The sequence below is a fragment of the Colobus angolensis genome, unplaced genomic scaffold (genome assembly GCF_000951035.1).
Source record: "Colobus angolensis palliatus isolate OR3802 unplaced genomic scaffold, Cang.pa_1.0 Scaffold471, whole genome shotgun sequence".
Classification (NCBI taxonomy): Eukaryota; Metazoa; Chordata; class Mammalia; order Primates; family Cercopithecidae; genus Colobus; species Colobus angolensis.
The window spans coordinates 191,789-217,995 of record NW_012118166.1 but is presented as its reverse complement, the minus strand read 5'-3'; the positions used below and the strand labels follow the sequence as shown (position 1 = coordinate 217,995).

Sequence of the window (26,207 nt, the reverse complement as noted above, 5' to 3'; positions counted from 1 at the left end):
GCCCCATCATTGTCCCACAAAACCCTGGGGGCCAGGACCTCGCCAGGCTTCAGCCAGGTCTGCCCCACCCTTTGCTCCTGCTGCCCTGGCACCGCTGGCTTTGCACCTCCTCCATGTCCTGAACACACGGTTTGTTGGGCCTGGATTTTCACTCCTGTGGGTGCCCAGCTCCCTGCCCTGCCCCCCTGGGAGTCAGCTACCAACCAAAAGGCACAGCGGGGGACGTTCTCTTCTGTCTCCCAGGAGTCTCTGCTTGTCCCCTCACCGGGAAGTAAGGGAAGGCTCTGGGAACGCCGGCTTGGGTTTCGGGATGAGGGTAACCCGAGCACCATACACCACGTCAGGGCTGGGATTGGGCAGGCTTGGGCCTAAGATGCTTTGCTGGACCCCACAGATGGCCCCCTCACTGTCCTCATAGGCACAGGGGGTTGGCCGGGGGCCACGACAAGCAGGACTCCAGAACCCTCTGGCGGCAGGACCAGAGGTCAGGGAGATTTGAGGGAGTCAGGCTGCGCCTCACGAGCTGGCATAGGGGAGGATGAGGGACAGGAGGGTGGTCAGGGTGTGGCAGGAGTGAGGCTCGACTGCACCTGCAGGAAAGCACCAAGGGCCCACGGGCACCAGGCCCAGGTCTGAAGCTGCAGCGCTGACGGCTCCCATGATCAAGTGGACAGGGATTAAGGAGCAGCGTCTGGAAAATGGGCCCACAGTCTTGCCTCTCTCTCCCGGAGTTGCCCAGAAGATCCATCCAGGGTGTTGACAGCAACAATCAGTGGCATTCAGTGCATGGACCTGGCCGCAGGGCGTGGGCACCGTGTGGGTGGGTGTGGCGCCCCAATCCTCCACTCCTGGCCAGCGCAGGCAGTCTCGGCTGCTGTTGCCTGTATTCCCTGATGACCCGTAGTGCCAGCCCAAGCTGGATGCTGTCACCGCCTGACGGAGTGCAGGGTGTCTGCAGCAAGTCCTCAGCTCTTGGCCAGACTTCACCCTGCATGGTGGATTCTGGGAACAGAAAGCCATGATGCCAGCCATGCCTGCCGGGCTTGGAGGTGGGCCCTGTGGCTGACGCTCAGGGAGCTGCTGCAGGTGAGACCCCAGGAGCTCCCTGGTGTCTGGGGCCCCATCCCCCCCACGCTCTGCCTCCCAGAACCCCGTCGGGGCTGCGTCACATCGTTTCCTGGGTTATCAGTCTCATGGCAGCTCTTGTCTGTTGAATCTTCTGTCCAGTTATTTCCCAAGCCGAACATTCCAGGTTGTGGCTGGACAGGCCCCTGCCCGCCTGCCTCCCACTCTGAGCTCCTTCCTTCACTAGCCCATCTGAGGGGGCACCAGCAGCTTGGCTCCCCACAGCCGGCCCTGTGGGACCTGGTCTGGGCAGGGGCAAAGCAGAGCTGGAGTCTGCACAGCACTGTAACACTGGATCCTGCCTGGAAGAGCACAGCCCAGAAGTCCCAAGCACAGCGGGGAGCCCCCTCAGCCCGGGTGCAGAGGGACATGGGGGCACATGGAGCCAGTTCCTCCCTGCCTGCCTTCTGCTCGGGGTGGCAGCCAGGACGCTAGCGTGTACCTGTTTATTTACGCCCCTGCCTGGTACAGGAAGGACCTCAGGCAGCTTGCAGGGCCATGCAGTGCCCAGCCAGAAAGCCCAGCTTGAAGATGGTGGCAGAGGAAGGAGACTAGGCTGGGCATAGAATGCTCCCGTGCCAGGCCCTGTTGAGCTCTGGACTTCTGCTGGGAGGGCTGGGGAGGGGAGGGCCAGGGAGACAGAGGTGGGCTAGCCTAAGGACACAGGCTGGGGGCCCATGGGAGGGGTCTTGTGTGCCAGTGGCCCTACCAGGACGGGTGTGGGGCTGCTGCCTGGGGCTCCATGGAAGCTCAGGGAGCGGGATCTGGAAGTCTCTCTCAGCAGCTGGCTGGCTCCCTGGCCCGACCAAGCAGACAAAGATAGGGGCCAGGGTGCTGGGTAGGTGGGCTGTGGCGTCCCTGGTGGCATGGGGGCCCACATCCAGGCCCTGCTAGAGCAGTCCCAGGTTGGGGGATAGCTGGGCTGTGGAAAAGGACAGCACTGCACCACACTCCCATTCTAGTCTTCATTCCATGTGAGTTGAGCTGAGGCCCCTACATGGGGTGGGAGGTCCACAGCCTGTGCATTTGGGGCCAGGAGAGGGCATCTTCTCTATCGCCCAAGAGCAAGACCTGGCCCAGGCCCATCTGGATGGAGAGGCAGTTCAGAGAGAGTTGCTTCCTGATGGGGCTGGGGTTGGGCCCATGGAGGAACGTGCTTCTACCTCAATGGGCCCTGTGCCCGGGCCTGGATACCTGTAGGGGCTGTACCACCTGCCCTGGCCACTGGTGCTGGCCTGCTGGCCTTGGGTGTGGACCCCCTGCTGCTTCCTGCTCCAGAGGGTGGGGATCCCTGTGTCTCCCAGTGGATGACCTACACCGACCCTCATAGACCCTGACTAGGCCCAAGGGCGAGAAGTGGCGATGAGTGAGGGCAGGTGGGCAGAGGCCAGCAGGCCTCATCAGGCTGGGCGGGAGGAGCTCTTGCCCAGGGCAGGGGCACTCAGGGACTCTGGGGAGGAGTGGCTCCCAGAGGGACATGGGGTGGGGCAGCAGCCTGGGACCGGGACCAGGAGGCTCAGGCAGCTCTGAGCTCTGGGAGGCAGGAGTAGCCCCCACCCACCAGCCCAACGCAGACACCAACACGCCTCTCACACCACCCACTGGAGCCAGGTGCCAACCTGTGCTCTCCTGGGGAGAGACATGAGCATGGGGTGGTGACGCCACTAGGATAGAGCCTCAACCCGAGGTGGCCCAGGCACCTGGAGCCTCAATAGGGCCTGCAGGAGTTAGTGTGGCCTCATGGCCCTGCCCCGGTGGGCACACTGCCCAGCCACCTCAAGGCATCCCTCATTACAAGTCTTGGGTCACCTCCAGTTCTTGCCCAGTGTGTGAGGGGTAGGTGGGGGCCCCAGGCCTGCCCCTGGGGCCTGCTTCAACCTGGGGAGTTGCTTCAACCCGGGGCCCAGGTACTGGCGGCACCTCTGAGCCGCTGCACTGGGGCTAGAGTGGCCGTGGGCCAGGTAAGGCAAGCAGGTGTCAGCCGAGGTGAGCTCATGTGCCAAGACCCCGTGGGAGGAGCCCAAACCTGAGGCCAGGAAACAGGTGCTCTCAACTGCAGCCCTGCCTGACGCTGCTGCTCGCACAGGGGCAGCTCTGCCTGAGGGCCCAGCCAGCACTAAGGTCACCTCATGGCCAGGAGAGCAGGGCCAAGGCGCCCGATGGCTGTCAAGTGAGGCTAGAGCCAAGCGAGGCTGCAGCATGCTCAGGGAGGGAGGCTGCAGTCTGAGCATCTCAATCACCCCTCCCCTTGAGCTGATGACCCCTGCTGTGCCCCCTGCCAGGCCCTGCCCTCCCCTGCTGCCCTGCTCTGGCCCTGGAAACCCTCCATAACTGTGTGTCCCCTCCCCTGCATGTGGATCACCCAGGGGACCTGGGAACTGCCCAGTGTCACTCGGGGGTGCTGGGGACAGGAGAGGGTGACACTGCCCCATGTCAGAGTGGAGGGTGCAACACAGGGGGGCCACTCAGCCTGGCTGGGCAGCACCCCCTGCCCACTCCTCCCCCTCCCACGTCTTTGCGAAATCCGGTGCCACAGCAGAAGCGTGCAGGATGTCGCCGCGGGTAATTGCAGGTTACACAGAACAATCTGAGGAATTAAAATCATATTTTCATTGCACCATAAAAACATGTGAAGGCGGGAAGGCGGCCCCGGGGCCAGGTGGAGAACACCCTGCTCTGACTCCACCCTGTACTCCCTGGGCCGTCCCTGGGGAAACACAGGATCGAAACCACTATTGGCCCAGGACACTGGTCCGACACTGGTCTAGGGAGCCTGGGAGAGTGGCCGCTTTGCCCACATTGCCCTGCTGGGCTTGGTTCCTGCCCTGGCTGTGCAGCTGCCTAGGTGGGGGCTCTGGGCCAGTGTCCCACCAGAGTAGTGAGGTGTGGGGATGGCCAGTGCCTGTGGGGTCCCCTGGGCCTGGTCTGCTGCCAGGTGCCTGCCAGTTCAGTGCCAGCCCTGAGAGGGCCTGGGGCAGCAGTGCTGGCCTCTTTCTGGCAGCTCTTTGCCTGCAGCACCCATTGCTTGTAAACTGGGCTGGACCCCTGCCTGCCACTTACCAGGAGGGTAAGAGTCCCTGTGCAGCAGGAGCCCAAGGACCCACGGCTGCCTGGGATGTGTGTGGTGGACGTTTTGGTCCCTCCTAGGGGACGTGCAGGCCGCTGAATGGGCCACACAGCGCGGGAGAGCTGAGGTCACAGAGAGCAGGTATGTGGTGCACAGTGTGTTCCAGGAAGAAGGGGCACGCAGGGAAAACCACCTGGAGTGGCCAGTGGGGACATGGACATGTGGGTGGCTCTCAGGCCCCCAGCAACAGGCACTCCTGGTCGGCTGGGCGGGCAGGGAAGCGAGAGGCCCTCCTGGCAGAGTGCCACCCAGCGTGTACTGCGGGCTTCACACAGCTGCATCCTCTCCATCACCACAAAAGCACCAAGGCTATTTCAAGTTTTCCCTGTGCTCCCTGGCAGGGACTGATCCCAGGGCCGAGGAATCCACAGGCCCTCTGTCCCCTTCCTGGCTGCAGCCCAGAGCCACCCCCTAGAGCCCAGGCAGCAGGTGTAGGCCAACCTCCCAGCCTTGCGGTGCCCCCAAGGCAAAAAACTTCCAGGCCTACAGGCAAGCCCCACCCACAGGATCCAGCCCAGGCATGCCACCAGCCGTGCGTTAAATGGGACATGGCTGATCAGGAGCTGCACTTGTGGGAGGGCCTGGCCCAGCACTTGGCATCTTAAGTGGGCGTCTGAGAGCTCACGCGCACGCTTCACACAGCAAGTCGGGCTTCTGCAGGCCCATTAAGGCGCAAAGGCATTCCTCTGTGCGCTGACAAGCAGGGTCCCATCCAGGGCTCGGGGCCGGCAGACTAAGTGATGTTTTCTTAAGGAAGACACGCGATTAGCCACCGCTAAAGCCCCAGCACAATGCAGGGCCTGGCCATGGCTGTCAGCGCTGTCTCTCGGCAGTGACTGACAGGCGCTCCCCAGCCCATCAAGCCTCAATGCACAGGATTAGCCTGACGCAGTCGACAAGCTGACTTGGAGGGCCACAGTGGAAACCTGGCAAAGTGACTGACATCCAGGGACAGAGAGCCCCAAGCAGCCCTGCTACCTCCCATCATGGGCCCGCCCGCTGGCAGGCTGTTCCAGAACAAAGCCAGTGTTGCCGCCCCTCCTGAGAGCCTGCCTGGTGCTGGGCTGCCGTTCTTGCTTCAAGGTGCAGAGACCAGGCAGAGGGTCCCAGGAAAAACCCTCAGTGGGTGTCTTCAGGCCAGAGGCCAGACAGCTGTGGGGCAGGTGGGGTGGCTCTGCCTCCTGCCTAGGTGGGGTCCCCAGCACTGCAAGGCTGCTCCCCTCTGCCCAGGGCTGCTCGGAACTGTGCTCAGGGGTTCAAGGGGCCCCAGCGGACCCTGGACTGCACTTGGTGGAAGCTACTCACGATTTAAGAGGGGCCCAGTGGCCTGGCCAGACCCCACCCACCTGGGCAATCCTGGGGGCCTGTCAGGGACACCACAGGCAGAGCACATTTCAGAAAAAGCACCCTCTTTATTTGCATTGCAGAAATGCCAGGGGGCTCGGACATGGGTGCCCACAGGGTGGGTTTCCATCCAGGTCGTCATCATCTGGCAGCAGGAGCCTAGAAGGAGTGCCAGGCGGCAGAGGCTGAGAGGTGCAGGTGTGAGGTGGACAGTCCCCTGAGCCATCCCTGCGGGGCACACGGGCCACCTGTCCAGCACTTGTGCTCCATGCTGACCGTCTCACAGGCGCTCCAGGAGAGGGGTGAGGCCCTCCAAACCTGCCTGCAGCCATCCTGCCAACAACGGGAAGGTCAAGGCAGTCACCCACCCCCCCATCAGCCTGGTCATGTCTCCCACTGCCACACCCAGGGACCCCCACGGGAGAGATGGGTGAGAAACAAACTCTGCAGAGCGGCCCCACCCCAGGGCGATGCGTCACAGGGAGCCACACAGTGCTACAAAAATATTTTGAAATGATAAAAATTTATAGCAGGCTCCTAACAAAACAGCTCTGGGAGGTGTAATGTTCTGATAAGAGTTTCCTCAGGATGCCCTTTTGTTTATTCCTATCGAGCGTGGCCCCACTGGGGGGACGTGGCCACAGCGAAGCAGGGGGCCCTGAGCATCCCCAGACAGGCCTCCCCAGAGCCTCTCGGCACCATGCGGACCCCAGAGCCTGTCCACAGGCATCTTCGGGGGAGCCCACTGCTCTGCCTGGTCTCCACCTCAGCCCCAGGGGAGAGATAGAGCCCAAACACCCCCAACCCCAGGAGAGGCTGACAGCTGTGGGGGTGCCCCAGGTGGGCTGGATGGCACAGGCTGAGGGCCCACCCTGCCCCGGCCCCCGTCCTCAGCCCTGGCCGGACCACGAGGCGAGAGGGCTCTGGCACAGGCATCCCTGGGGCAGAGGCCAGGAGCCCTCGCCAGTTTCTTCCTCCTGGGAAGAGGTCACGATGAAAAACACACCCCCGGCCAGCCTGGCTCTGCATAGCTGAAACAGAACCAGATGTGTGGGGCAGGCTGGGCAGGGCCAGCCATGACAGGGCAGCGTCTCCACATTCTGGGAGGCAGGGAAACAAGCGGGCGCTGAACTCTGCAGGAGCCAGGCCTCAGTGGGAGACCTCGGTAGGAGGCCAGCTTCCCGACTGCAGCCGCCTGTGGAGCAGCAACTTGAGATGCCCAACTTCAGCCCACCCCGGACACCCTCCACGCCAGCATCCACCTGGGCCAGGCTCCTACGGATGAGCCCTGTTTCTCTAGACCTCCTGTGTGTGGGGAGCAGCTGTGGTCGGGCCGGGGTCTGGGGTCCCTCGGGGAGGTTTGGGTCCTTGGGGACTTCTCCTCCTGCCTGTCACCAATCTGGCCTGGTTACAGGACGGAGCATCCCTGTTCTGGGTGGCGTGGCAGGTACAGCCTTGCTGTACACCTGGAGGGAGCCCATGGCCAGGGTTCCTGCACCCCTGCCACGTGCCCTGTCCTCAAACACAGAGCCGGCCCCCCCTGCATACCTGGGTCTGGCCTCCGAGGAGCTGGCGGCGGGTGCACCATGTGCCCTGGCCTGCAGGGATGGCGCTTACCCTCAGCAGCCTGTCACCGTGGGGTCCAGGCCTGAGCGCTTGGAGATGCGCAGCTTGACTACCTCCTCGGAGCATGTGGGATGGATACCCACGGTCCGCATCACCTGCTCGTAGGAAGCCCCACACCTGCACATATGGGGGATGGGGGAGGCAGGTAGAGGTCAGCACAGGGAGGGGGGTCCACAGCATCCCATCCCTGGGAAGGAAGAGGAGGGCCTCGCAGACTGCTGGTCTCCTCACTGTCCCCTAACCCCCAGCCAGAAGCCAGGACCCCTGCCCACACCTGTGGAAGCCATCCACCTCCCTCCCAGCAGATGCCCAGTGCTCATCTAGCCCACCTCCCACCCAGCCACGCCCTGGCTTGCCCTGGCCTGGCTTCCTGCTGTTCCATCCCCTGCCCCCAGGCACAGTCCTGCCTTAGGCCTCTGCTCTCTGCTTTACCCACAGACAGTGAATCCTGATCTCACCACACCACCGCCCCCCAGGCCCCACATCCAGCCAGCCACGTCTCTCAGGCCATGCACAATGTCCCAACCTCCAACTACCCCTGTCAACCCACCCAGAGCCTTTGCCATGTCTTCCTTTGACCCCGGGATGCCGAAAACACACAGCCTGAGCCCAAGACCCAGGCAACGGCCCCAGCTCCAGAAGACACGCGGCAGCCCTGGGGTGGCTCTCCAGGCACCGGCACCCGGCTCATGGCGGCATGAGTGCTTGGCTGGGTGGGCGAGGGCCCCAGCAGCGACCTGCGGCCACAGTGGACACCTCACCTGGCTCTGGCTGGCTCAGCAGCATCTGGCTGGGGCAGAGCTGCCCCTTGTCTCCCTGAACCCACCCTGTCTGAGGAGGGCCTGAGGAACCTCTGCTGCAAACCCGCGAAGGCCACATAAATGCAGCAAGAGAGGCAGCAGCTCTCCACTGCCGCACTGCTGGCACTCGAGGGACACCCGGCTGCGCATCGCATCACGGCCCACATTCCTCGGGACTTACTTGATCCCCAGAGCAAATCCTTGAGTAACTTCGCCTGCGTTGGGGCCAAGGAAGTGCAGGCCCAGCACCAGCTGCGGGGGCTCCCTCAGGCACACCATCTGAAAGCCACACATCTCAGCTACCAGCCCAGGAGGGGGCTGGGTCACGTCCACCCTGCATCCACCCTGCACCCTGCCTGGGGGTCATGGCTGGGGACAGCCCTCGGGTGTTCGCCCTGCCGGGCTCTTTCCCACCCTCCCTCTCACCCTCAGCACCCTGGACCACAGGGATGCTCACCTTTACATAACACTGGGATGCATCCCGTCCAGCCACCGTGAACTCCAGCGGTTTATAATGGGCATGATAGACCTGGGGACAGGATACCACCCCTGGATCAGTGCTGGGACAAACAAACCTTGTGGTACCTGCAGCTCCCACAGGCTGCATGGGCAAGGCAGGGTCATGACGGGCAGGAAGCATCGATCTGGCCTGAAGGTCTGGTCTGGGATGGGGAGGAGGGCTTGGCTGGCCACAGGGTATGTGCAGGCAGCAAGTGGCTGGAGCCATGCTCTATAAGACAGACCCTCTCCCACCCAAGCCTGGACAGACCATAGCAGCAGAGCAGGCATCAGGCAACCCAAGCACCCAGGCTGGGCACAGCAAACCTACGTGGATATAGCTCCCCCACAACCAACGGCGGAGGCAAGAATGGGTGAGCAGGCGACCACTCGGCTCCCTCGGGCACCCTAGTGCTCCCTTGGCCCTCACTGGAGCAAGGCCGCTGTGGCCACACTGGAGCCGGAGCTGTTGGACAAAGGCTTTCAGCACCCTTGAACGGCTCGACAGCGTGTCCGGGGCTGCGGCCAAGTAAAAAATGAGCGGGGCCCTCACATGTGCTGTACAGCCATTATTAATTAATGGAACTTCAGAGAATATTGTTCTAACTAAGACAGAATTGAAAAGAAAACAAACAAAGAGTATTTGGCCATTCAACATCGTGAAACATAAAACAACATTATAAAATGCCAGGAACATATGTCCCAGTGCACTTGTGATGAATCAAACAAAAATAGCAAATAAAGTGCCTCGGGGAAGGCTGGCCTGTCAGGCCTGTCCTGTTGATGGAGAGGACTGGGGTGGAGAGGGAAGGGGCCAGCCCTGGAGCCCAGTGACTCATCCCCAAAGGCCCCAGGCCACAGGCTCCGGTTTCTCTGGGTGCCTGCAAGCTGCCGTGGCAGCAAGATGAAACCTCACCGAAGGCTTCTAGCTACCATGGCCTGGCAGGCTTCAGAGCCCCTACATTCTTCCAGGCCACCCCAGAGCCACAGCCACCTGCCAGAGCAGACCCCCAAAGCAGCCTTGCTCAATGAAAACCCCTTTCCTCCAGGGTGAGTGCCTGAGCCTGGAAGAAGCTGGAAGAGGATAGGTGTCAGGACGTGGTGGGGGGCGAGGGGCTCTCGCCTGGGAGACACCCTGGGCAGTCCAGGAAGACGAGGTGTAGGGTGGTCGGGAGTTGGGGGTAGCAGCAGAGGTCGGAGGCCCCTGGGAGAAACCTTTCTGGGTCGAGTGAGATTCAAGTCCCTGCAAGGTGGGGACAGAACAGAGGCACCTTCGGGGCCCTGGTGCTTTCAGGGATAAGCAGCTGTGTGCTGGAGTGGGGCCGGCACTCGGCTGACCTCAGCAGGGGAGCGGGTGGCACCATGGTGGTGACCCGGTTGGTGCTGGTCACCCCTGCAGCATGGCTGGGTTGGGGCTGGGGGCTTCTGGGCCACAGGGCTTCTTGCCCTCAGAACAAGGCAGCCAAGGGGCTTCCCCTCACTGCTGTGACACGTGGTGGCAGAGACCAAAGGCACCTAAGCCCAGTCACCCCAAGGCTGCCAAAGCCCAGGCACCCCCGTTTCTGGGGCTGCCCCCAACGTGTCCCTTCCTGCTACACACAGCCACCGCTCAGGGCCCCTGGAAAGAAGAGACTCTGGCGCCCTGCTCACAAGGCCTCCACCCAGAGAGTGGAGTGAGGTCGCGGAGTCGCCACTGTCCTCAGCTGCGCTGCCCCCAGGCCTCACCTCAACATGCTCCTGCCCGTGGCGAGCCACTGCCTCCTCCTCGGACAGCCCCACACAGCCATACTCCAGGGGGGTGAAGACGGTCGTGGGAACCTGAAAGCAGATCTGGAGTCAGGGAGGGCCCTTGAGCCCCCAAAATCGAAGGTCCCCATTGCATATGACACAAAGAGCAGTGATCACAGACCAGGCCCAGATGTGCCTGGAGCAGGCTGCAAGTACAGCAGACGACCCACCTGCCCGCGCCTGCGCCACACTCTCAGAACTGAGCCCCACACACATGCTTGCACACACGTGTGCACAACACACCCGCCTAAGCGCACACACACGCATGCCCACACCTACATGCACACACACAGCGCACAAAAGCCCCTCACCCCAGAAGAGCTAGCCTTGAACTCGGCCTCTCCCGGGCTGCACGTGGCGTCCGCTAGATAGAACTCACGTTGTCATAGTCCATCAGGTCTGAGGACCCACCGAAGAGCCGCTGCACCAGGAGCCTCCCAGCCATGATAGCCGTGGGTGTCAGCTCAGGCCGCCCCTTGGGGAAGGCACAGCGGGGCCACATCAGCACCATGTCCAGGGTTATATGCAGCCCCCATACCACCACCCTTTGCCCCCCGAGTGGGCATCTCCCTTTAGAAAATCCCCAACACTGGCACCGAGAATGGTGACGTAAAGCCTCCCCCTGGAGCTCGTCCCCCTGCAGGGCATCCCAGGGACCTAGGTAGGTCACTCATTCTCCTGTTTGCTGCCCTCCACCCTGCCCTGGGAAAGGAGTCCGCAGCCGATGAGGCTGGCCGTGTCACCCTCACATGCTCAAGCCTTCTCTGCAAATCCCTTCTGCACGTTGCTGACCTCGGAGGGCTGCCCGATGACCAGGCTCAAAAGAGCCCCTGCTACTGTTTGCATTCACTGGAATCCCCGGCTGAAAAGGGACCCCAAAGCGTTCCACACACTCCTGACATGCAGCTCGACTTGCATGTCACAGTCCACAACAAATTCCAAATGAGAATGTCGCTGTGCTGGAGATCCCTCTGTCCCAGGGTGTGCCCAACCTTGGGGGTTCCAGCACCGTCCTCTGGGATGGGCTGCCAATCACCTTGGCAGCAGGAAATGCAGATGTTGTTTGGCATTCCAGAAATGCATAGAGATCCGTGGAGATAAACTCAGAGCGCAGCCTGCGCATTCCAGCAGGCCTGACTAACTGCGGAAACGTCCCAGCGGCGGCGCACAGTGCACAACATCTCATTAAACAATAGCCCCCGCCCCGCCCATAGGCTCTTCCCAGCTGCTCAAGGGACCACTAGTTGGGTGTTAACTCTTTGGACTGTTCAGAATGACCTTTCTGACTGAGTGGATTTAATGTTTAAATAAAGAATGCCTTTGTGTGTGCCATGCATTTCTGGCAAAACAGTTTGAAATATTACAGTTTCCAACACAGGAGCCTGGGGGAGCTACACACTTGCAGAGGGAAAACTCAGATTCCCAGACAGAAGGGAGGCTTCCCGCTGTGCACAGAGATGCACATGGCACTGTCTCAGGGTGCAGTGCTCACAGGATGCAACAGACCATGCAATCAGAGACCACTGCACCTACATGGTCCAAGGCAGAGGCTGCACTTGCAGAAATCACACTGAGCAGCTGAACCATCCAGCTAAGCAAGCTGGGGCTGCAGGGTGGCCAAGGCACGTGGAGTCACGTGCTCTGTCCACACAATTGGGACGGCTAGATGGATCCTACAGGACCCTGCAGGGTCCGCCTGGAGCCTCAGAGTGTGACCTTATTTGGAAATAAGTTCTTTGCAGATATAATTAAAGTAAGGATGGAGATGAAGTCATCCTGGATTAGGGTGGACCCTAAATCCAATGACAGAGAAACTGTAAGAGGCAAATCAGGGCCCAGAGACACACCCAGGAGACTGTCACATGATGATGAGGCAGAGAGAGGAGTGATACAGCCACAACCCGAGGGACGCCTGAGGTGTCCTACCCCAGAGGCTTCTGAGGGACCCTGGCCCAGCCGACACTTTTTGAGATGGAGTCTCGCTGTCACCGAGGCTGGAGTGCAATGGCACGATCTTGGCTCATGGTAGCCTCCACCTTCCTCCTCCCGAGTTCAAATGATTCTCCTGCCTCAGCCTCCCAGGTAGGTGGGATTACAGATACATGCCACCATGCCTGGCTAATTTTTGTATTTTTTTAGTAGAGACGGTTTCACCATGTTGGCTAGGCTGGTCTTGAACTCCTGACCTCAAGTAATCCGCCTGCCTTGGCGTCCCAAAGTGCTGGGATTATAAGCATGAGACACCGCACCCAGTCCCAGCTGACACTTTGATTTCAGACTACTGCCCCCAAACGTGACAGAACCCATGTCTGCTGTTCTGGGCCACCCACGTGTGGTGATTTAGTACCGCAGCCCCAGGACGCTGACACCAACAGGTCTCGCTACAGAGAAGCTCCCAAGGACACTCCAGAGCCACTCTCAGCAGCAGGCACTGGACACACGCAGGACAGGCCGAGCACTCCTGAGGCTGCCGGGGTGCAGCATCCCAAGACTGACCACCCAGGTCCCTTACTGGGGCCATGGGTAAGGAAGGCTCCAGAGCCCCCACCCAGGAAAGACTGGCGCTGATCTTCACTTCACAGCAACAGCTGAGAGCAAAGGACCTGTCCCGGTGTGACACCCAGAGAGGCAAGCCAGAGGATACTAAGGTGGGGAGGGCAGGGCCAGGTGGGCCCAAACTGGACCTGCCTCAACCCTGTGGGGACAGGATGGCCCCAAGGCCATGTTTTCTGGGGGGGGTTTGTTTTTTTTTTTTTTTTTTTTTTTTTTTTTGAGGCGGAGTCTCACTCTGTCACCCAGGCTGGAGTGCAGTGGCCGGATCTCAGCTCACTGCAAGCTCTGCCTCCCGGGTTTACACCATTCTCCTGCCTCAGCCTCCCGAGTAGCTGGGACTACAGGTGCCCGCCACCTCGCCCGGCTAGTTTTTGTATTTTTAGTAGAGACGAGGTTTCACCATGTTAGCCAGGATGGTCTCGATCTCCTGACCTCGTGATCCGCCCGTCTCGGCCTCCCAAAGTGCTGGGATTACAGGCTTGAGCCACCGCGCCCGGCCAGTGGTGGCATTTCTAAGCCTATGCCTCCAGCCTACCTGCCGGGGGTTGGGGCCTGCGTGCAGAACTGACCCATGCCCAGTTCCCAGCAGGTGTCTGCTGCTGGTGCTTGCAGCTGTCTTTAGGCCTTCCACACTCCCGCCACAGAAAGGAAAGGAAAGGCAGAGAGCTGAGGCCCAAGTCCAGGTGGCCCCAGAACTCCAGACAGGCTGGCCCTGGGGTTTGGCCCAGAGCCTCTGTGATCAGAGAAAGTGTTGTTTCTCTCCCACAGGACAGAAGCAGCCGGAGCCCAGCGAGCAGGGGTGGTGGGGCAGGCAGGGGCAGGGGCCTGGTCCCAGGACGCGTGCCGTACCTCCACCACGTCACCAATGGCGTAGATGTGGGGCACAGAGGTGCCTTCCCGGGAGTCCACCAGGATCTTCTGAGTGTCGGGGCTAGTATCTACCCCAGCCTTCTCTAAATTCAGACTTCTGGTGTCTGGTACTCGACCTGAAAGAGAGAGGGGGCTGAAAGGTCATCTTTAGTGGCTTCCACCTAGAGCTGTTGTATTTAAACTATTAAACACCTGTTGTATTTAAACTATTTCTCAGAATGACCACTTACAGACCGGGTGCGGTGGCTCATGCCTGTAATCCCAGCACTGTGGGCAGATCACCTGAGGTCACGAGTTCGAGACCAGCCTGGCCAACATGATAAAACCCTGTCTCAGCCGGGCGCCATGGCTCACGTCTGTAATCCCAACACTTTGGGAGGCCGAGGCAAGTGGATCACCTGAGGTCTGGAGTTCAAAACCAGCCTGGCCAACATGGTGAAACCCTATCTCTACTAAAAATACAAAATTACCTAGGCATAGTGGTGCACACCTATAGTCCCAGCCACTCGGGAGACTGAATCACTTGAACCCAGGAGGCGGAGGCTGCAGTGAGCTGAGATTGCACCATTGCACTCCAGCCTGGGCGACAAGAGCAAAACTCTGTCTCAAAACAAACAAACAAACAGAAACAGAAAAGAAAAGAAAAACGAAACGAAACCCTGTCTCTACTAAAAATGCAAAAATTAGCTGGGTGTGGTGGTGCGCACCTGTAGTCCCAGCTACTTGGGAGGGTGAGGCATGGGAATCACTTGAACCCGGGAGGCAGAGGTTGCAGTGAGCCAAGATCACACCACTGCACTCCAGCCTGGGTGACAGAGTGAGACTCTGCCTCAAGAAAAAAGAATGTTCAGCCAGGCGCGGTGGCTCAAGCCTGTAATCCCAGCACTTTGGGAGGCCGAGATGGGCAGATCACGAGGTCAGGAGATCGAGACCATCCTGGCTAACATGGTGAAACCCCGTCTCTACTAAAAATACAAAAAACTAGCCGGACGACGTGGCGGGCGCCTGTAGTCCCAGCTACTTGGGAGGCTGAGGCAGGAGAATGGCGTGAACCCGGGAGGTGGAGCTTGCAGTGAGCTGAGATCCGGCCACTGCACTCCAGCCTGGGCGGCAGAGCGAGACTCCGTCTCAAAAAAAAAAAAAAAAAAAGAAAGAAAAAAGAATGTTCATTTAGAACTGGCCAAACATGAAGCACCAGCAGCGTAGAAGGGCTCCTGGCCTCTGCAGGAGGTGGCAGGCAGGTCTGAAACAGACGCTGGTCAGATGACAGCCAGCACAGGAGACAAGGCGGGGTGCCACCCGCGGAAACGAGTCGGCCTTAGACTGGTTCCTGGCACGCGGGAAAGGAAGAGGCACTTGCCAATGCTGGGGCTCCCTGACATCAAAGAGTGCTAAGTGTGGGATTCCAGAACCTTCCACATGCCCAGGCCTCAGGCCCTGCTGCAGGGCCACCAGCACAGTGCCAATGACTCTGGTACCGACTTCATCCGGAGAAACCAGCCCTTCGTGGGGAGCTGCTGGCACCTGGCCTGCCTGGCCTCCCTGCATCTGTCTGCAGCACTGCAGCCTGATACCATCAGGCAGTGTGACCGAGAGTCCAGAGGGGCCTCCTTCAAGGACACCTGCAGGCTCCCGATGGCCTCCTATCTGGACAGGCTGAAGAGGAGCCGGCCACACCCTGGACTGTACCCTAACAATGTCCTGGGGTCTGGCCCTCTGCCCAGGTAGGGCCTAAAGGTCTCTCCCCATTAGGGGAAAGCAAGCCCCCCCAACCCACTAGCAGAGGGCCAAGTGAGCAGAGCTAGCAGCCAGGTCTCCCGCCTGCTCTGTGCTGCAGCCCCCTGTGGCTGCCTGGCACACAGCCCCAGCCTAGAGACCTCAGGGCCGAGGGGAGCTGAGCTAAGGGGCAGAGTCCTAACTACACCATGCCCATTCTAGGGGCAGCTGGCTCAGCTGATCCTGCTCTTGGGTGCAAAGGTCAAGAGGGGCAGGGGATGGCCAGTCCAGGGGGTCAGCACAGCTGCCCCCTGCCAGTCTCCACATAGCCTGGGGCCCAGAGAGAGGGTACCGCACAGGCCTCTTCACAGCCCAACGGCCAGCAGAGGTCCCTTTCTCCCCTAACTCAGATGGGTGTGGCTTTGCCAGGCCGGCGGGTGGCCACAGCAGCTTTTCCCTTCCAATCCCAGCTGCTCTCGGCTCCCAGGGGCTCAGGATGATCCACCGATGGCAAAGGTGGTTTGGTGTCAAAGGCATAGGTCCCCTGCTCATTGTGGCTGCGACAAACCAGCTGCTGGCCGGCATGCGGGTGGCGCCCACCTAAGCATCTGGAAGCTGAAGCTCCCGTGAAAGGGAACCCTTAAGTCTCCAGCTGCCGTCCTGGGGCTGGAGTCAAAACATACAAACTTGGCTAAGCCGGCTTGCGGGAGGCTGGCTCCAGCCTCTGTGCTCTGCTCAGCCGCAGGAATTGGGTGCCGGGAGGGCTGGCACCAGCTGGGGATCAGCCCAGACACAGGGGATGCCAGCCCACATCAGAGGAAGGAGCTGGGCCCCATGGGCAGGGCTGGGGCACGAAGGAGGGGCCGAGGTCCCTGCAGACAGGGGGCTCACACCCAGCCCTCTGGTCCCTCCCCAACCTGGTGTCCAGCCCACCAGGCCCAGTACTTCCTGGTGCCTACAGGAATAGAATATCTGACGCTGCACCCACACTCTCCTCTGCACGCTTGCCTGGCTGGTCCCAAGAAGCCAAGGCACTCATCATGTTCCTCATGGTAACTATGGCAACTATAGACCTTGCAGGTGCTGACTAAACCCTGTCCCCAGGTCTGAAGGAAATAAAGATAAATTTAAAAGTAGTCACAAGAGATAAAAGAGGCATGGAATTAGGTGGCCCATTCAAAGCCAGGACTCTTCTGCACATGCTGTGTGGATCCCTCTGGGAAGTTGGTGGGAATGTGATGGAGCCACTAATGTGAAAAGCATGGCAGCTTTCACGTTAGGACAGGCTGGATGGCCAGGGGAGACAGGGCTGCGTGGCACAGACACACCTGGCTCTGCAGGGACTCCATAGCCCATCAGGAAAGAACAGCAAAGGAAGAATGAGTGGCCTGTGGCAGGCATCAGGGCAGCCAAGGGCACAGTGGGGTTAGAAGCTGGGCCGGTGGGACGTGGCTGGGAGTGGGTGCAGGGAAGAGGCCCGTTCCACTTGGGTGGGGCCACGTCCCCAGCTGTGGCCAGCCCTGATGGCAGGACACCAAGCCCTGAGCCCCACTGTGGGTCTTGCAAGCAAAGGACTGGGCAGTGGCCAGAGAAGGGCCAGATCTCCCTGCTAGTGCTGGACAGTCAGGTGTCCTAGGCTCCACTGGCTCAGGCCTGGAGCCCTGCAGGAGGGTGAACGACTCGTGCTGAGGTGGGGACCCAGTGGGGCCCAAATGGTGTGAGCAGCAGGATGCAGGCGGCTGTGCCCAGTCAGCTCCCCACCATTTCCCTCCTATGCCAGGATAAAGGCGCACCGCTCAGGCCATTTGGGGAAAGAAGGGTGCCTGCACCGGTGTCTTTCACCCCTGCATGTTGTGCTGTGAGCTTTCCCAGCTGTGCCTGCGGCCCACTGCAGGCCTCCCCATGGGGGGGCTCTGTGCTCCCTGCAGCTCTGTCCTCGCAGCCTTGGCTCTTGAGCACCCAGTGCAGTGTTTGCCAAGTGCTGCTGAATGTCCCCTCCTGGGGTAGGACATTTGGTGGCTCTCGAGTCTCTGCTTCCCAGATACCACCAGGATGGAGACCTGGGGCACCAGCTTGCCATGTGTCAGCTGAGTTCCTGGGGCAGATCCTCAGAAGAAGGGCAACCAGCTGAGTGGGGGCTTCCGGGCGCAGGACAGTTCTTAGACTCTGTTCCTTCCTGGGGCAGGCAGCGCACAGCGCTCTCTGTCATGCTGCTTTAATTTGCACTTCTTTGATGATTAGTAAGATGAAGTAATTTTTGGCCACGTGTTTATGAACCATATTTCCTCTTTTGTAAATTGCCAGTTTCTGCCTTTTCTCATGCATTTATAGGCATCTTCACCATGTTCCTGCTTTGTAAGAGCTTATTACGTAATGGATACATAACACTCTGTCATATTTTCTGCAAACAACAAGGGCATTAAAATTTCAGGTACAGCTCTTCAGACTGTACTCATGAGCAGTCGTGGGCCACAGGATTTGTGGGCAGAGGAAGGGCGCCAGCTCTGTATTCCTTGTGCATGTGAAGCACGAGGGCTCACGGGCCTGCACGCTGTGGACTTAGCTGGGCGGCACAGCTACATTAAGGGCACCTTGAAGGACATCCCCCTGCTGAGATGGTCTCCAGGATCCACACCAGTTTCAGCAGCAGACAAAGCTGTCCATCACCACCAAGGGCCTCCACACGGGCCAGTTCGTTTGTGTACTGTAGCAAGAGGGCCCAGCTGGGCATCAGCAGTGTCCTCCCTGCAGGCACCACACCTGTACCATCAAGCGCTGCCTGGAGGAGAGGCTGGGACCGGGACTTATTGACCTGGGCCTTTGAGAACTACACCGCAGTCACCTCCCCTAGCCTGGAAACCAGGCACACTCACATGAAGCTGCCCTCCAAGAGGATCATCTCAGCCAACAGAGCTGTGGTCGGCATGGGAGCCAGAGGTGGCCGAACTGACCAGCCATCCTGAAGGCAGGCCATGCCCACTACATATAAGGCAAAGAGGAGCTGCTGACCGTGGTGCAGAGTATGGCCACAAGCCCCAAGGAACATCCCTTCAGAGATGGCAACCACCGGCACGTTGGCAAACCTGCCACTGCAGAGATGCCTCTGCCGGTAGCAAAGTGGGTCTCGTTGCTGCCCACTGGGCTTGGTTCAGACTTGGGGCTGATGGGCCCAACAGAGTTTGTCCTTCTGCCAAAAAAACAGTAATTCCAGGTACAAATGGACGTTCTCACTTCCTATGTATATGTGTGGCTGGCCCACAACACTGACACTCAGGAAGCACTAGGCTGAGCACCTCTGCAGCCCGGAGTTGCCTCCAGCCCCAGGCCCAACAGTGCAGCACCCCTGACACAGGACAGCCCATCTCCACACGTGGCCCTGGGAGCGCTAGGAGCAGCCGGGCAGGGCAGCCCTCCTCTGATCACAATGAGAGCCTCACCAGCTGCTGTCAATGGCCCGGGAGATGGAGGGCAGCACCACGCTTGTCCAGCCAGCCTGGCCCCAAGGAGGGACTAGAGAAGGCTGAAGCCCAAAAACCACCCAGTCAGTCACCATGGATCACTCCCACCTATTCTGATGGACACAGGGACAAGGGGACAGCCAGTTGCATGCAGTATTACACGCCGCTGTCATCTGTGATGGGAAGAACAGGCATGCCCTGATTTCACGCCCGCCTGGGACACATGTTCCCAACAGAGAAGAGCAAGGAGGTGGTGCCCTGGGTGAGAGGTAAGTGCCAGCGGGAGTACAGCAGGGTGAGCCAGTGGCTGTGATCCAGACAGAGGCAGCCAGGGCCAAGCACTGCGCCTGAGGACGAGGGTGTGGGAGTGGGAAGCTCCAGGGCCGGTGGGCGATGCGAGGCGGGCAGGGCTTCACACACAGGCCCTGTGGGCCACCTGGCAACTGTCTCACGAGGCATGTGGTCCCCAGAGCCAGCCACTCTCACAGGGCCTGGCCTGCCACTTGCCCCAACGAGGCACCTTGGAACCAGGCACAGAGGAGAGTATATATGCCTTTGGAAATGGAGTTAGATCCTTGAAGCTTATTTTTCTAAAATACTTATCTTCTTCTTCTTCTTCTTTTTTCCAGAATCGCCCCTTCTCAATGAGCCCCAGGCCCCTACCCGCAGCTCTGAGCCCTGGAAGGGGATGCACCTGCCCTCCTGGCCTCAGGTCCCCTCGAGATGCCATGTTAGTTGAATAAATGAGTGAGCCCTGGGGCCTCAATGGGACCTGACTCGCCACTTGCTGTGACTGCCAGCAGCCACCAGGGACCCCCAGACTGTCCCGAGGTATCTTATACCCAGGGAGGCTCCTCGGGGGATGGGGGTGAGCTTCCCCACAGGCAGCATAAGGGCCTTTCCTCCTCGAGCTGCCTGCGCACATTATGATGTGTAAGATCCCACAGTCAGCCTTGGAGTATGGTGCATGCTCTAGCTCAGGCCCAGAGGACCCCCGGGAAGGAGCGTGCTCTATGGTGAGTGGTCATTATTGCTTTAACAGTTATTATTAGACTGGGCGCAGTGGCTCACGCTTGTAATCCCAGCACCTTGGGAGGCTGAGGTGGGTGGATCATGACATCAGGGCTTCGATACCAGCCTGGCTAACACAGTGAAACCCCGTCTCTACTAAAAATACAAAAATTAGCTGGATGTGGTGGTGGTTGCCTATAGTCCCAGCTACTTGGGAGGCTGAGGCAGGAGAATCGCTTGAACCCGGGAGGCAGAGGTTGCAGTGAGCCGAGATCACGCCCCAGGACTCCAGCCTGGGCAACAGAGTTAGACACTGTCTCAAAAACAAGCAAATAAAAAGCAATTATTATTATTATTATATTATTAATTATTTGAAAAGAGGTTTTACTCTGTTGCTCAGGCTGGTCTTGAACTCTTGGACTCAAATGATCCTTCCACCTTGGCATTCCAAAGTGTTGGGATTACAGGAATGAGCCCTTTAACGATTGTTAACATAATTGCAATTGTAACAGGTTGGCTGCCCTGGGACACCTGCAGACTTTAGAGGGTACATGGTAGTATGTATAAATGGTGCTGACCTATCTCTAGAAGACTTTTCACCATGTTGTTCTTTTTTTTTTTTTAATTGTTTTCCACTCAGTTCTAACCGTAAGTACTGAATATGACATGGTAACAAGACCCTTTTCGACATCCATGTATGCAGGTGCCGGCTGGCCTGTCAGATGGCTATGGGCTCTGGACACAGGTGTGAACTGGCCCTCAAGCCAAGCATGGGGCACCAGGCTGTTGGGTAAGCACAGGGTGCTGCCTCCTGCTACTCTGGCCTGGCTTCTGTGAGGTGTTAGCACCACCATGAGCTATGGCTGAGCCAACAGTGCTGTCTCAGGAGCAGCAGTGCATGCCCAGGGCCACATGGTGTGGAGGGGAAGGCCGCACCCACCGCTCATAGGAAAAGCTCCATGAATGTTCATCTTGGCTCCACTTCAAAAAATACCAAATTCACATGCAGACAGATTTGGGTCTCTCTTGATGTAATTAATTACAAACTAAATTTACACTAAAATAAAAAGGTGTTAGACTATCAAAGAGGGGTATCTGATCCGTATCACCTGCCCAGGGATGGCCACTCCACCCTGAGAGCAGGGAGGCGTGGGTGCCAGGGTCACGGCTGGGCCCATCCCCACCGGGAAGAGCATAGCCACAAACTTGGTTTCACGCAGCTGCAGCAAGGCACATCCCTGAGAGCAGTCCTGATGGGCCCACCGCAGCTCCCCGGCCCGGGCAACATCCACACCCACTGCGGCCCCTAAGCCCCGGCTGCACCCACACCAGCACGGAGGGCATCCAGGAGGAGCCATCCCTTCCCTCTCACCAGGCTCAGGATGCTCCCACCCATCCCCAGCCTAGGGGGCTTGGTTCTTGCTTTCTGCCCTTTCCTGCTGCCTGGCACTCAACAGAGGGACATTCCACAAGGACTTGTGTAGCTGAGTCTGCAGTGTACGGGAGCCATCAGCCAAGCACAGCTGAGCAAAGACGGTTACCTGCCACATACATGCCAGCAAGCAGTGCCTGGGTGGAGAGAGGAGCCCCGGGCTGCAGCCCACCCTGGCAACAACTCCCCTCCTGGGCACCGCCAGCCCCCATCATCATCTCCTGGGCACCCCAGTCTCTCCACTGTGGTCCAGGCACACATGCCACGTGGGGCAGACTATACACAGGCAGCTTGTGGGGGTGGCCTCTGTGCGGTACCAGGAGGAAGCCGGGAAGCCAAGCTCCCACGCTCCATGTATGTTGTGTTTCAGGCTCTGATGCTGATTTACACACAGGTGGATATCTCTGAGTTATCTAAGAGAAAGCCCAAAGAGGAAATGGCTTCAGTGGCCAGGGTAAGATCCAGACGGATTCTTTCCCTGGGTCTCGTCTCACCTGCCATACCACAAGGCCCCCGGGCAGCCCCAGGGCCACCCTCCCTGGCACTCAGGCACAACAGCTGCCTGGCTGTGGGATCCCCAGGCTCAGCGAGTCCCCTCCAGTGTCTGCTGGCTCTTCTGACCATGGGCAGGACTCCCGTGGTGCAGGGAGGGATATGCCAGAGCCTTCAGCATCTTACCCTCGAGAGAGGGACAGAGAACCGTCCAGAGGGGCTGGGGACGCCAAAGCGGCACATGACGATCTCAACTTCCAGTTTCTCAGGGCTGTAGTCCAGAGGCAGTCTGTCCTTTCTTTAAAACCAAATCTAAGCTCAACTAGCACTTAGAAGCTTTTGCACTGGGAGGCATTTGCTCAGGACGCCCCAGCCCCACCCTACTCCCCTAGACAGCCAGGGATTCAGGCCACAACTGGTTAACTGAGTGGGCGAATTCGAGCCCGCAGCGGTGCTGGCTGACTGTCTTCACTCAGCGCTGTAATCGGCACATCTGCAGACAGGAAATCCTCCTCCCTGAAGTTCCCAGTCTATTATCTGAGACACCTGGTGTGGGCGGGTGATTCAGAGACAAACAATGAGCGGGGGCCCCCTGCACAGCAATTAACTGCTTTAACTGCTAATATGTTTAATCCACCACGTGGAGATCAAGGCTGCATCGAGGAAGGGGCTCGGGTCCTCCTCGGCTTCCAGACTGCAGGGCCCACTTCGCGATGCCAATGTCCACGGTCCTCACCAGCTGCGGTCAGGCGCCAGGCACACAGGCAATGGGCAGGGCCAGCACTCAGTCCCACACGGGAGCTCTGTGCAGCACCTGGGCTCCTTCTGTGTGTGTGTGTGCGCTGGGGATGGGGGCATCCCCGCTTCCTGTCAGAGCCCAGCTTGTGCAGACGTAGTGCACACCCGGGACAGGAAGCGGAATCGGGGATGTTGGCATTGCCAGCTGTGCCGCCCCTAGGGCGCTTTATTTTAACCTCCCAGAGTGGATCATCCTTTATTGCAAGCAGAAATAAAGCTTGGTTAAAGGCTTATCGTACAAACCGGCAGAAAACGCTTGCAGTTGCTGACCTGGGAAGTGGCTCCTGAATGTTTACAAAACCTGGCTCTGAGCAGCAGCGAAGTCAGCACATGCCCAAGCGGCCCCCAGCAGGCGTGCAGAAGCCGCACCGCCCTCGGGAAGCAGGGTCAGAGGCCAAGGACTGCGAAAAGCTTCCACCCCCAGCATCAATCACGCCAGGCAGACTGTCTGGGGGATGCTCATTTTGCAAATACAAAAAAATAAAACAGACTCCTAGCGAAGGACGACGGGCGTGCAGGCCATGGCAGCTCTGCTGAGTAGGGAGGGGGCCTTGCTTGTTGCCTGCCAGGCTGACGCCTGAGCTTTCCAGGGACACAGCCCCTGGCCCATTGGTCTGCTACATCCCTGTGGGCTCAGTCGAGGGCTGCCCCTCAGCTCAACGGCAAGAGCTCCCTTATGCTGTGGGTGAACGGAGATGTCAGCAGACAGAGGAGGAGGGCTAGGGCGCGGTGGGAGGGAGAAACTCACCACCTCCCCTTTAGAGTGGAGTTTATTTGGGAATGATAGTAGGAGGATAAATTTTGAAAGAAAAATACAGTGGAGTTTATGATGAGAACCATCAGTACACTTCAGAGTCCAAAATGTTACCTAATCCTTCAAAGTGTTTATCATAATAAATTTACTTAAAATCTACTTTTACAATGTGACTGAGAGCATTGCTCTTGCTGACTGATCACCTCTGGGCCGAGAGCCCCGCATGCACTTGGGCGTCTCAGGTCCTCCCCAGCTGTCACCTCTGGCTGTGCCCACTGTACAAAAGTGAAGGCTCAGCCGCTTCAGGCTGGTTTCCTTTCTCGTTTCCCATTCCGAGTGAATGCTTCAGAAGTGCATCACCCTGTGACACAGCTTATGCCTGCGGGAGCCCTCCCCCAGGGGACACTGACACCTGGCCAGCCCCATGTGAGCCCGGTGAGCTGATGGAGGTGGAGCCAGGGGATCTGAGAGGGACCCTGGCTCTGATGTTGGGCTCTTGCAGGGGACAACATACCAGGCTTAGCATGCAAAGGCCTCGGAGAACTAACAACACTGAGTAGGTTGCTTCTGCCTTCAACATGCAAGTTGACAGGGCAACTGGGAAAACTAGGAGCCTAAACTAGACGGCCAGGCACCGAGGCGGATAGGACATCTGAGCAGGCACGCTGTGTGTGCGCCACCCACCCTGACGAGGACCCGCAGCCCTCCTTGGGGTGGCCCATCTGCAATGGCCTCCATGCCCAGCTTTGTAGCAGGCCTGGGACAGGGCAGTGTCTGGGTGATCCCTGTTGGCTCCAGCTGCCCCTCGCCAGTCCCCTTGGACAGCCCCGGCCCAGGTCTGGGCACAGGTATCCCCTGGCTGTGTCCACACTCCCCACACCTGCTCGGCCTCTGCCCCATGCAAAACCAGACCCACACCTGACAGAGGGCGAGACGGTGAGACCAGACTGTGCCCAGCAAGTGGCAGCCAGCCCACACCTGGCCGGGAAATGCCCAGGCCTCTGCCCAGCACTGGAAGGGTGATGTCTTTGGAAGCCTTCGAAATGTGACTTCTGGAAAGGCCTGCAAGATGCCACTCCTGGCATGTGATGACTTGCCAGGCCCAAAGGGACCCACTGGGAAATACTGAAAGCCACGAGAAGGCTGGGCAGAACTTTAAAATGCCTGCATCATTTTTATGTGCTGAAAACAGGCAGCTTGTGCACACCCATGTTCACAGCAGCACGATCCACAACAGCCAAAAGACGGAAGCAACCTAGGTATCCACTGACAGATGATGGACACACATACAACTCAGCCTTACAGGAAGGAAATGCTGGCACGCGCTACACAAATGCTAACTCTAACAGATGCTACAACATGGACTCGTCCTGGAAAACACTGTGCTAAGAGAAATGAGCCAGTCACAAAAGGACAAACACTGCATGATTCTACTTACATGAAATCCCTTGAGGAGTCAGATCCACGGAGACAGACAGCAAAGGGTGAGTGCCAGGGGCCGCAGGGAGTGAGTGTTTAAGGGGGACAGAGCTCAGTTTGGAGATAATGGAAAAGTTCCAGAGATGGATGGTCATGCTGGTTGTACGATATGAATGTACTTAGCACCACTGAACTATATACTTTAAAATGCTTAAGACGATGAATTTGATGTTATGTGTATGTCACCACAAGTTTTAAAATTTTCAAATCTATCTCATTTTTATGTTAAAAACTACAAACTAGCTTGACTGGGCATAGTAGCTCAAACCTGTAATCCCAGCACTTAGAAGGCTGAGATGGGAAGATGGATTGAGCCTGGGAGGTGCAGGCTGCAGTAAGCTATGATCACACCACTGCACTCCTCCTAGGCAATAGAGACAGACCCTGTTTCACACACAAAAAAGAAAAAAACCTAGCTGGAAAGCCTGAAGCAGCAAAACATTTAATATGCTAAAGAAAAACTACATACTGGCCAGGTGTGTTGGCTCACACCTGTAATCTCAGTACTTTGGGAGGCCGAGGTGGGCAGATCATGAGCTCAGGAGACCGAGATCATCCTGGCCTACAAAGTGAAACCCCATCTCTACTAAAAATACAAAAATTAGCCGGGCATAGTGGTGAGTGCCTGTAGCCCCAGCTACTCAGGAGGCTGAGGCAGGAGAATCGCTTGAACCCGGGAGGTGGAGGTTGCCACTGCACTCCAGCCTGGGCGACAGAGAGAGACTCTGCTCAAAAACAAAACAAAACAAACCAAGACTTAAACGTGGAAGGTGACATGTAGGATTTATGTGCTGAAACCTTAATAAGCAATCGATCAAGGGCCAGGGAAGGTGAGGACGACTACCTACTCGCTCCTTTTTTTTTTTTTTAACTTTTTAATAGCATTCCTTTTATTACTTATTTATTCCCATGCCATAAGCTTTTATTTCTTCCATTTCTTCTGGGATATATTTTTCTTCCGTGCAGCCTCCCCTTCTGGTTTAGGAACAATTTGTTCCCTTTCAGGCAGCATCATCTGGATGTGGCAGGGTGAGCTCACGTATGGGTTAATCCAGCCGCCGCTGAGCTCTGTAGGTCCGGCGGCGCATCTTAGGTGCTTTGTTCAGTTGGATATGCTGAAAGACCAGAGAATCTGCATCTCAGCCCTTAAGTTCAGCGTGACTGTATTTTTAAGCATGTGCAGCAAACATTCAGCACTCTTTTTGGGCCACTGACCTTGTGGCCAGCCCCACTCCTTGGCCTGGGCACACCTGCCACCTCCACCATTGTAACGTCAAAATGCTACACGTTGTTTCTGTAAAGTGGCATCTTTTTGATATTTCATGGCTTTTTGTAT

General features: G+C 58.3%; 1 protein-coding gene across 1 annotated transcript in view; it reads right to left on the bottom strand.

Moving 5' to 3' along the window:
- Window positions 1–5,644: 5,644 nt before the first annotated feature.
- The window catches only part of LOC105523716 (thioredoxin reductase 2, mitochondrial), a 42,870-nt gene continuing 22,307 nt past the window's right edge, over window positions 5,645–26,207 (bottom strand). Inside the window, exons 8-14 of the mRNA XM_011958670.1 lie at window positions 13,711–13,847; window positions 10,688–10,783; window positions 10,246–10,338; window positions 8,480–8,551; window positions 8,204–8,301; window positions 7,214–7,339; window positions 5,645–5,929 (exon numbers count right to left, since the gene is read on the bottom strand). Coding sequence (XP_011814060.1) covers window positions 7,216–7,339; window positions 8,204–8,301; window positions 8,480–8,551; window positions 10,246–10,338; window positions 10,688–10,783; window positions 13,711–13,847 — 620 coding nt within the window. The 3' untranslated portion in view covers window positions 5,645–5,929; window positions 7,214–7,215. The remainder of the gene's footprint in view (window positions 5,930–7,213; window positions 7,340–8,203; window positions 8,302–8,479; window positions 8,552–10,245; window positions 10,339–10,687; window positions 10,784–13,710; window positions 13,848–26,207) is intronic.